We start from the raw sequence: 10,822 nt of genomic DNA on the forward strand, positions 1-10,822 counted from the left end.
CAGCCGATAATGCTGGGCCCATGCTTCAAAAGTAGGGGTTCTGCCTCAGCTGCTCACGCTCCTTGCATTCTGCTGTGATACCTCTCTGGCCGGATGTGCTCCATATTTAACCTGTTTCCCAGGCTCATACACATGTGGAAGCTGCATTAACTTCTAAAAGCCATTAGCACGCTATGCCAAGTCCAGTGAGCTGCACACAGATATGGTATCATTCCACTTATGTGAGGTCCCTGGCGTAGTCAAAGCCATGCAGGCAGAAATTAGAAGGATGGTTCTTGCGTGGAGGGGAAGGGGGGGTGGGGAGAACGGGGAGTTGTTGTTTAATGGGTATGGAGTTTCAGGTTGCAGGATGTTCTGGAGATGGATGGTGGCGATGGCTGCGTTCAACAATGCGAATATACCTAATGCCACACACACGCTCACACACTTGCACGTGTGTGAGTCTGGAAAGGTAATTTATTGTGCTTTCTGAGGCTCCCCAAGACCCTTGCAATTAGGTTCAAATTTCTTGGCTTGGCATTTGACACCTGCCCCGCGGAAGGGGGCACTCTCTCTCTCTCGAACTTCCATTAGGAGTCCAGTGGGTGACAGCCGGGACTATGCTGGTTGGCAAGGAGGCTGTGACGTGGAAGCCTGATTCTGGGATCCGTCTTTTTTTATCTACACCATTGAGGCCTTCCATCACTGTGCATTCCTGAGGGCTGTCTAAGGAACAAGCCCCCGTTAGGACCTTTCCCACCTTTACTCAAGCTTTTTTTTGTCTGCCCGGTCCTCCCCAAGCTACCTGTTGAAATCTGACCTTCTTCGGAACATTTTGTGTATCCGTCCCCAGTCCCTTCACCCAGGGGAGAACCCCTCTCAACCCCAGGTCTCTATATCCCTCCCTCGTGCCGCATATCAGCCTCACATTAAAGCTACTTGGCTTACTTTCCTCGTCTTGTCTTAAACTCTGGAGACTAGGTTGGCGAAGGGTTGTATTTCCTGTGTAGTTTCAAAGAGTTTAGCCACATCCCTTGCACAAATCAGGTGCTCTAAAAACTCATATACTCTTCTAAGGTAAAAAAGTCAGTATTTTTTTGGTCAGTAAAGTCACCCACGGTTATTTAGCTCAATTTATAACATTGTGTGCTGAACTATAATCTAAGGCAGCCATTTAGGTGTTAGTGTTATCCAGTGGGGGTAAAACACTGAACCAGTAACTCCTTCCTGTATTGGTTGACGTGAGGAGACCTTCCATGGGCTGGCCCAGAGGAACAGGATCCTGGGTCCAAAGGGGGTGTGCAAAGGTGGTGGGGAAGGGCCAGTTTATGGGATCATGGTTCTTGATGGGAAGCAGGAAGAGGCAACTAGTTCACAAAAATAAAAGCGAGAATGTGCTGGAAAAACGAATGCACAGAGGGAAGGGGGCAGAAAGAAAGATATAAGAGTTTCAAAGACCGTTTCCCTTAATTAAAAAATTTTCTTTGATTCAGCATGCCAAACCAAAGCGTCAAAATTGGATTTCAGAGGTTTTCTGCAAAAGGATTCCCATCACACTTTCTATGTATTTGTGGAAATATAAACAGTCTCATCTGAACGGTTCAGTGATTGTCGCTTTTGTGTCATTGTTATTAAAATGAGACTCCCATATGAATAGTGTATCAACTTCGTATAGGCTACCGTGGGTTATAAGCTCTTAAGAGGAAAATGTCTATCCAAGCGAAAAAATATTATTATTGCTACTTTATTACTTTCAAATTCAGCTGAAGCTTTGTGTTGGGGCCATTGGGACATCTTACATGCATTGCTTTGATCTCTTTATCATTTATTTCCATATCGGTGTGTGTGTGTTTTCCTGGGGAATCTCTAGTTTCTGGCTCAGGGGTTCTTTGGCAGTGCAGATGCTGGGTCAGAGAGCGGGGCTCTGGGATTTGCCATTTCAGTTCGACATGCAGACTTACCTTTGAAGGCTCAAAAACTATCCGAAGGGGGGTTGGGGAAGAAAAGAGTTCTTTTTTTTTCTTCCTACCTTCGAGTCCAATTACCTAATAAAGATTCATCATTCGTTTTGTCCGAGGAGCTCTGTGACCTAATTTTGCTCCTTGCCTCGTTTCAGATATCACAACCCATTTTTATGCATTCAGCTTTCCTAATGAAATCCACATGTCTTAAATCAATAAAGCCATTGTTCAGCTTCCTCCCCTTTTTCTCTAGTGCTTTTTGCCTGGTCTGTTTTGTTTGCATACTTGTTTGTAGGAAATATGGCTCTTTATCTAGAATTCCCCCCTCTGTGGGGGGGTCTTTTTCTTATCTTTCCTTTTAATGATTACCAGTTCATTCATGTGCAGCTATTAAATGTACAGTTCTTTCTTTATTGGGCTACTCCAAAAGAAATTTTGTTTATATAGGTTTTCTTTCTCATTAATTGTTTGTTTTAGATAGGTTAAGAAATTAACAGTGAGAAACTCAATGTCTTTGTATACATGTAAGATGTATAAGACCCCTGTGTGAACTTCAGAAATTCAACTTTTATTGCCTGCCACGGTTCCCTCTTTTCCCCAGAATCCCAAGTCTGTCCCTTCTTCCATTCAAGAGCCAAGCATTACTGAATATGTAGATCTTTTTACATTCTTGAAGCCCCCAGATCATGTCAAGACCCTCTTTTGTGGCTTTCTGCTCCCCCAAACTGTAAACCCATGGAAGTTGCTTGACGGCTACTTTGTAAGAAACATTTTATTTATCTGAAATCCAGGACATCAAAATAGAAACCTACCCACAAGCACCAGAGTTGGTACCAAATGGTATTTTCTTCTGGAGTAGCTCTCTCCAAGTCTTCTCATAAATTCTAAATATTCTCCATCCCATCGGTGACTTTCATCAGAGTCAGGCAAGGGCTAGCCCAGAAGCATCTCCTGTGATTCCCCCAGAAATGTTTCCTTTTTTTTTTTTTTTTTTTAAATAGCTCCAAGTTATCATGGCAGAAACTATGGGCCGTATTAGCAAATAAGCACTTGAATGTAGAAGGTGATGATGGTGATGATGATGATGGTGATGATGGAGTACCAGGTCCCACGTAGTTAAAACATTAATATTGGGCTATTTTACTTACCAGATTACCTTTTTTAAAAAATTTTTTTCATGTTTTATTATTTTTTTTAATTTTTTTAAAAACATTTTATTTGTTTTTGAGACAGGGAGAGACAGAGCATGAACAGGGGAGGTCAGAGAGAGGGAGACACAGAATCTGAAACAGGCTCCTGGCTCCGAGCTGTCAGCACAGAGCCCGACGCGGGGCTCGAACTCACAGACCGCAAGATCATGACCTGAGCCGAAGTCGGCTGTTCAACCGACTGAGCCACCCAGGCGCCCCTCATGTTTTATTTATTTTTGAGACAGAGAAAGACAGAGTGCAAGCAGGGGAGGGGCAGAGAGAGAGTGAGTCACAGAATCCGAAGCAGGCTCCAGGCTCTGAGTGGTCAGCACAGAGCCCGATGTGGGGCTTGAACTCACGGACCGCGAGATCATGACCTGAGCCAAAGTTGGACGCTCAACTGACTGAGCCACCCAGGCGCCCCTACTTACCAGATTATCTTGATTTAACCTTGCGAATGGAAGAGATAGAAGAAGGAATGAAGAGCACTTGGGTGGTTTAGTCAGTTAAGCATCTGACTTAGGCTCAGGTCATGATCACATGGCTCGTGGGTTCAAGCCCCACGTTGGGCTCTGACCTAACAGCTCGAAGTCAGGAGCCTGCTTTGGATTCTGTGTCTCCTTCTCTCTCTCTCTGCCCCTCCCCTGCTTGTACTCTTTCTCTCTCAAAAGTAAATGAACATTAAAAAAAAATTTTTTTTAAGAGGAAGAATGAATAAATGGTGGATCCCAATGTTCAGATCCTATTCTTCTTTCTTTCACGATCTTCCTTGGCCCTTTTGTGTGTTCCTGCTCATGTCTCTTTTCCTCATAGTAAACATCTTGCCAGAGTCATGGTAACTCTTCCCCCGCCATTTTCCTTTTCTGCAGTTTTATTTAAATTGTATCCTAAGTGTGAAAAAATGTCTCCCCCCTCCCCACCCCCCGAAAAGCTCTACTGCTACTATTCTGGACTTGATGTGAGAAGGTGAACTTAGAATGAAATCCCCACATGTAGCATCTATAGCTAGCTGGCCACTTTAAAAAACACAAAATAAACTTCAAACCCACCTACCACTGCTCTATTAACATGTTTCCTTGAGGGGAAATAGTTGAAAGGCAAAGCAATGAACACAACTGTTCTGCTTTGTCCACCCAAGAAGTGCAGTCAGCATCTAGGGCACCAGTTTCCTTCAAGGAAGACAGAGAAAGGGAGAATCCAGCTCTGTCCGCTGTGGCCAAGGGTGGTTGCCAAATCCCTTTGCTGTCTTCTCCATCTGTCCCTGTAGAGTCTTCATTCTTCTGAAACATTTCCTCCCCAATGTCTAGAATTACTTCTCAGACACTTCTGTGAACTCATTTTGCACACCAATTCGAGTCCGTCGGCCATGCAAACATTTCCTGTGGGCAGACGCTCTTTGGCTCATTAGAATTATTTTTCTTCTCGAGTTGGGGAGGTAAGAAGAGTACAAAAGAGGCGGGTGGAAACTGAGCTTGGTTTCACTGGGGCCGAATGAATTTTAATTAAAAAAGGGAACACTGTATTTGGAAAGGAGGAAGAGTTCCCTGGGGTAGGGTCCCAGACATTGTGCCTCTGGCTGGTGACAGGATCCTGTGGCTGCTTTGTGGACTGGAATGAGGCTGGGAAAGCTCTCACAAAGGCTCTGCTCCCCATCCCAGCCTGGGTTCAGGAGTGGTACCCAATACCAGCCGGAGGCCAAGATCCTCCCCTGCCCCCACCCCCGCCACTTCTTCTCCAGCACCCTCTTGTCTTTGCACAGGTGTTTTCTCTTGGCTCTATCATTAATTGACCCAGGGAGCACAAGGGGCTGCTCTTTGAACATTATCAATGGATTATCTTTGATCATTATCAATGGATGCATTAAGGACTGAAGAAGTGACTGCATGTGACCAGCTGGTCATACCTTTGTGGATGTTGTGATTTACCAGTTAGTTCTGCTGTGCTGGTGTTATGCCTGAGTTATAAGTGGGTTTGAGATGCGGTAAAAGAAAGCAGACTGTGTGTCAGGTCAAGAATAGAAAAAAAAAAAAATCATTTCGATCACCAATTCCTGTACTGTGTTGACCAAGATTTTACAGCTTTGTTCTGGCTCAGCATGAGGGAGGATGGTCTGTGATGGGCATGGAGAGAGAAGTGGCAGCAAGAATTTTGGCCCTTTTGCTCTTACTCCTTCTACTACTGGGGGAGAAAGTGACTGAGAGGAACAAGGACTTCTTTCCTGACTCTGAGATCTGGTCTAAACTTCTCACTCCTTGTTCTCTTTCCTGGGGCTCCTTTGGCGACAATCATGACACATCCAGTCTCCCCCCACAAGCTCAGTGGAAACGATGAGTGAAGAGAGAACTAAAGATGTGACTCAAGAAAGAGAAAAGGGACACCCATCCAGCACATTCCACGGAGTTTAATGACTGCCATGCCCAGCCCCTCTGCCTATCAGCTGGGAGACTTGGAATGACTCCGAACCTCTTGGTGGCATGGTTTCCTCATCCAGTTTTCTAGAATGGGGACAATACAGTGTCGTGAGGATTAAATGAGATAACACATACAAAGCACTTGGAATATTTTCCCGGCACATATTAAGTTCTCCATAAGTGTCGGCTATTGTTAATAGATTATATGTGGTCTCTTTATTTTCCTCCTAAAAGTTCCACTCCGTCTCTGGTGGCTTAACCCCATGTATTGGTAATGGCTCCATTTTTGTCTTTACCCAGGGATCCTCCCCCTTGGGTCTCTGAGCTTCTTTGGAAGACAGACTGTGTGGCATTTTGGGAAACAGAGGCATCCCAGAATCAGAGAATGATGAGTCCAGAAGGCGCCTTGGCAATCTTCCCAGCTTGGAATTCATAGCGTGGAGCCAGCGATGGGCAAGAGGAGGATTTTCAGTGTTCCTCAGTCGTTGTATAGATTGATAGAAACTTTGATAAAACCATGAAGAAGGTAGGTGATTTTACGGTCTTCCTGTTCCCTTTGATCCTGACTTCATCACCTCCTGTTCTTTCCCGGCACCCACCTCAGTGGATAGTCCTGGGTGGACCCAGGCCTTCTTCTGGGTTCGTTACACCTTCGTTCCCTGGGGGGAAGCATCCTGGTTGGGTTTTAGGAGATTATCCGATTCTGGAGATGTATACTGTTAGGAACGGCTGATGTATGTGACCACGTGGGCAGTGTTTACATTTTAAAAAGGAAAGCTATTAATCAAGATTAGGGGAGCAGGAGGTACACTTTTTAGTCTGAAGGGCCTTTCATTTTCCACCAAGATTTCAGAAAATCAGGAGTTTGTCAACGGGTACCCCATTTTGTGAAATGTCGGCCTCCAATCACTGATTCAGAACCAGCTTTCTCCCCTCAGCCCGTGCTGAGGATTCTCAAAAAGATATTCAGAGAAGAGGGTTCTATAGTGCCCTACATAGCTCTCCCTGACTGTTCGATAATTCTCACAGTCGGAATGTTTTCTCTTGTATCTACGCTAACTCCCGTCTGTGCTGTTTGATCCATTCTATTTCCTCCTGTCCTGCCCTCAGTGGAAACAGAGCACAGCCGGTGACAGTTCCCCGCACACAAAGAAGGATTCTGGCTTCGGAGGGTATTTGGTTAAAAGGCAACTCAGTCGAGCAGCCACCCCCAGCACAGATCTCGCAGACCCTCGCTCGGAGGGTTGGGCTCGGGTCTCACGCTGCAGAAAAAGCAGGGGTGCCATCACGCACCCGTTTTATGTCACTGCCGTGTGTGTGACAAACCCCGTGTTTAACTTGGGCGAGCTTCAGAAGCTTCTCGTTGTACCGCATTCCAACTCAGAGCCTGCCACAGAAGGGCTGCATTTGAACCCTGTTCACGTTCTCCACAGCCTTGCAGATTTCCCGAACGTAACCAACAAAGTAGCCGCTGCGGAGGACGTGGAGAGTGTCACCATTGTCCAAACGTAGTATTCATCTGTTTATAAAAAGCGGAGGGTGTATGGATGGTGTTGACCCCCAAAACTATGGGGCCCAAACTCTGTGTATTCCCGTTTATGTTATTCCAACCTTCGTGGAACACAAAGCTTCGCCGGCTTGGTGAAGAAAGGGAGACGGGTTTAAGTACAGAACAGATTCAGAACTCTCACTCTAAAGTGACTGTAGCACAAGTCTGTGCCCAAACTTTCTTGCCCATACAACAAAAACATATTGCTGTATCTCTAACTCCACTACTTTGAAACAACAATAATTCCCCAGGTTTTTTACCTTACAAGTTTATCTTTGCCGTGTTATCTACTGCTTTTCCAGTGGGATTTAGGAACAGGGGTAAAATACCGAGTGTAACTCATAATGATAAAAGCTACCTTTTTTTTTTTTTGTAATGTTTATTGATTTCTGAGAGGGGGAGAGAGAGACAGAGCACGAGTTGGGGAGGGGCAGAGAGAGAGGGAGACACAGAATCCGAAGGAGGCTCCAGGCTCCGAGCTGTCGGTACAGAGCCCAACGCGGGGCTCGAGCTCACAAACTGCAAGATCATGACCTGAGCTGGAGTTGGACATTTAACCGACTGAGCCACCTGGGCGCCCCAAAACTAACATTTATCGGATGGGTGTACCAAGTATTTGATGCATATTAACTTTTTTAACCTTCTCAACGCGCTGCTCCGAAGTAGGCACTGCTGTAAATCCTCATTATGTAGATAAGGAAACTGAGCCACAAAAGAATTAGGAACTTGCCCTAGAGGTAGGATTTGAATCCAGATGGAGTGCTTCCCAAGCCCAGACCCTCAGCCACAGCACGACATGACCGTTAAGCCTAAAGCCGTGAGTTGAACATGGCCATTTTCCCGAAGGTTCAGGTTGCATGATGGTGAGTAATTAAGCACATTATTTTTTACAATGATAAAATAGATATGAAGTCTTTTTTTATTTTTATTTTTTTTAATTTTTTTTTTAACGTTTATTTATTTTTGAGACAGAGAGAGACAGAGCATGAACAGGGGAGGAGCAGAGAGAGAGGGAGACACAGAATCGGAAGCAGGCTCCAGGCTCTGAGCTGTCAGCACAGAGCCCAACGCGGGGCTCGAACTCACGGACCGAGAGATCGTGACCTGAGCCGAAGTCGGATGCTTAAGCGACCGAGCCACCCAGGCGCCCCATGAAGTCTTTTTTTAAATAATTTATTTTATTTAACAATCTAGAAAGTTCTCAGCCATCAGCAGTTCCAGTGCAATTTCAGGTGCAATTGGGAATTCAGGAATCTCTGTGAAGCTGTTAGTGTAGCGAACCTTGTAGGTAAAATACATGCATACTTTTGATAGCACATGTGAAGGGATCTCTCTAAAATTGACTTCATTAGGGGGAGCCTAGGTGGCTCAGTTGGTTAAGCGTCTGACTTTGGCTCAGGTCATGGTCTCACGGTTCGCGGGTTGAAGCCCCGCAGCAGGCTCTGTGCCGACAGCTTGGAGCCTGGAGCCTGCTTTGGATTCTGTGTCTCCCTCTCTCTCTGCCCCCTCCACCACTCGCGCTCTGTCTCTCTCTCAAAAATAAACAAGCATTAAAAAAATAATGAAAAAAAAAAATAAAATGGACTTCATTAGTTTCGTTCTCAGCAAAGTGACCAGGGCCACTCGACATGGTTTTTATTGTTCCGGATGTTAGCGCATGTTCTCTTTTGACAACAAATTCATGACCATCCGAAGATATTGATATGACATCCATGGCAGGATCTTCACAGCCGCCATAGGTTTTCTCTTCTCCATCCATCGTGTTCTTATGAAATCCTACTTTACTTCTGCAGGAACTTAGTTTCCTGGAAAGGCAGGGACGCAGCCTATAGCCAGCTTCCGTCAAAAGAGATATGAAGTCTTATGCAGACACACAACCTCAAAGAAATTTTTAGTGTGTAGTGAATTGTCTCAGGCTGCACCCTGGGTGTGAGGGTATGTGCTTCCTCTCCTCCATGTCTGGGGCACACGTTCAGTGAAAAATTTAAGAGGTACTATGGTGTGCCTTATCTGTTCCTGGATTCGGTTGTCCTGCACTGAAGCCATAGGTCAGAGGTCAGAGGCTGATAGTAGAATTTCTAGCCATTTTTCTTGGAGTGTTGCTCTGTCACCTTCCCTCTTCGCAATGTCAAGGATAGGTCCTGCTGACGTCCTCACCTGCGGGGCAAGAAAGGAGCCTTTCCTTAGACACTGAGACCAACATCCCAGAGGTAGAGACTGTGTCTTTTCAGATCTCGAAATGTGTCCATGCCATACTTCCCTCCTTTCTGGGAATCAGGAGCACAGAGAAAGCAGGATCCTATCAGCTCCTCCTTCGTGGCACGTTTATAAGGACAAGATGACACGCAGCTGGAAGGATCTCTTCTGGATGGACTTTGACTGCCACTGAGAGCTCTCCTCCATCCCCCACGGAAGGATCCGCCGAGCAGCAAGGTTACAAGTTCACTCTACTGATATCTTTGTTTTAGTCCCTTTCTCTCCATATTGGATGATTACAAACTAAACTCTAAGAAACACTGGGTTCATAAAACGCACCAGGATGACAAGTAGCATGCCAAACCAGAGTCTATCCGGGGAATTTTCTCCTGGTACTGTTGGCATGACCTTTTTCTTTCTTTGTTCTTTCGTTCTTTGTTTTTGTTTGGTCGTGTTTGAAATTACACTTTTTGAAATAACTGCAGATTCGCAGGCTGTTGTAAGAAACAACACAGAGAGATCCCATGTACCCCTCACCGGTTTCCCCCCACGGTACCATGCTACAAAACTAGGACAGCATCCCAACCAAGATATTGACAGTGACAGAGTCAAGTTACAGAGCCTTTCCGACAGCACAAGATCCCACTCGTGGTGAAATTTTATGGCCAAATCCACTTCCCTCCCTGCTGACCCATGCCAACCGTGAATCCGTTCTCCATAATTTTCTCCTTTCAATCATGTTACCTATGGAGTTACGTATAGGATTGAATTCTGTCGCGCAGCATGATTCTCTAGAGATTCAACCAGGTTGTTACGTGCATCAGTAGTTTCTTTCCTTTTATTGCTCAAGTATCCCACGGTACGAGTGCAGCACAGTTTGTTCAACTAGTCACCCACTGAAAAGCATCTTTTTTTTTCCAGCTTGGGGCTATTATGAATAAAGCTGCTATAAACATTTGTGCCAGGTTTTTGTGTGAACGTGTTTCATTTCTCTGGGATAAATGCCCAGGAGCACAATTGCTGAGTCATGTGGTGGTTGCAGGTTTGTTCTTTTTAAGAAGCTGCCAAAGCGTTTTCCAAAGTGGCTGTACCATTTCGCTCTCCCACCAGCAATGCGTGAGTAGTACAGTTTCGCTGCGTCCTTGCTATCCTGATCAGTGAGTTGTGATGCCTCATCGTGGTTTGAATTTGCATTTCCCCAATGGCGGAAGATGCTGAACATCTTTTCATACGCTTATTTGTCATCTGTATATCTCTTCTGTGAAATATCGCTTCCTGGTCTCTTTGCCCATTTTCTTTCTCTTTTTAAAAAAAACATTTTTTTTTAATGTTTATTTATTTTTGAGACAGAGAGAGACATAGCATGAATGGGGGAGGGTCAGAGAGAGAGGGAGACACAGAATCTGAAACAGGCTCCAGGCTCTGAGCTGTCAGCACAGAGCCCGACGCGGGGCTCGAACTCACAAACTGTGAGATCATGACCTGAGCCGAAGTCTGACGCTTAACCGACTGAGCCCCCCGGGCGCCCCTCTTCGC

The 10,822-nt window shown here is 45.4% G+C and overlaps 1 protein-coding gene across 1 annotated transcript; it reads right to left on the reverse strand.

The window, feature by feature from the left end:
- Nucleotides 1-8,264: 8,264 nt before the first annotated feature.
- LOC109252474 (elongin-C-like) lies at nt 8,265-8,849 on the reverse strand. The gene is made up of 2 exons (XM_053905387.1): nt 8,676-8,849; nt 8,265-8,449 (listed from the first exon to the last, which is right to left on the reverse strand). Exons 1-2 carry the CDS (start codon nt 8,847-8,849, stop codon nt 8,273-8,275), a joined length of 351 nt encoding a protein of 116 aa, XP_053761362.1. The 3' UTR covers nt 8,265-8,272.
- Between the last annotated feature and the right edge of the window lie 1,973 nt (nt 8,850-10,822).

The sequence above is a fragment of the Panthera pardus genome, unplaced genomic scaffold (genome assembly GCF_024362965.1).
Source record: "Panthera pardus isolate Hobbes unplaced genomic scaffold, ASM2436296v1 HiC_scaffold_17, whole genome shotgun sequence".
NCBI classification, from domain to species: Eukaryota; Metazoa; Chordata; class Mammalia; order Carnivora; family Felidae; genus Panthera; species Panthera pardus.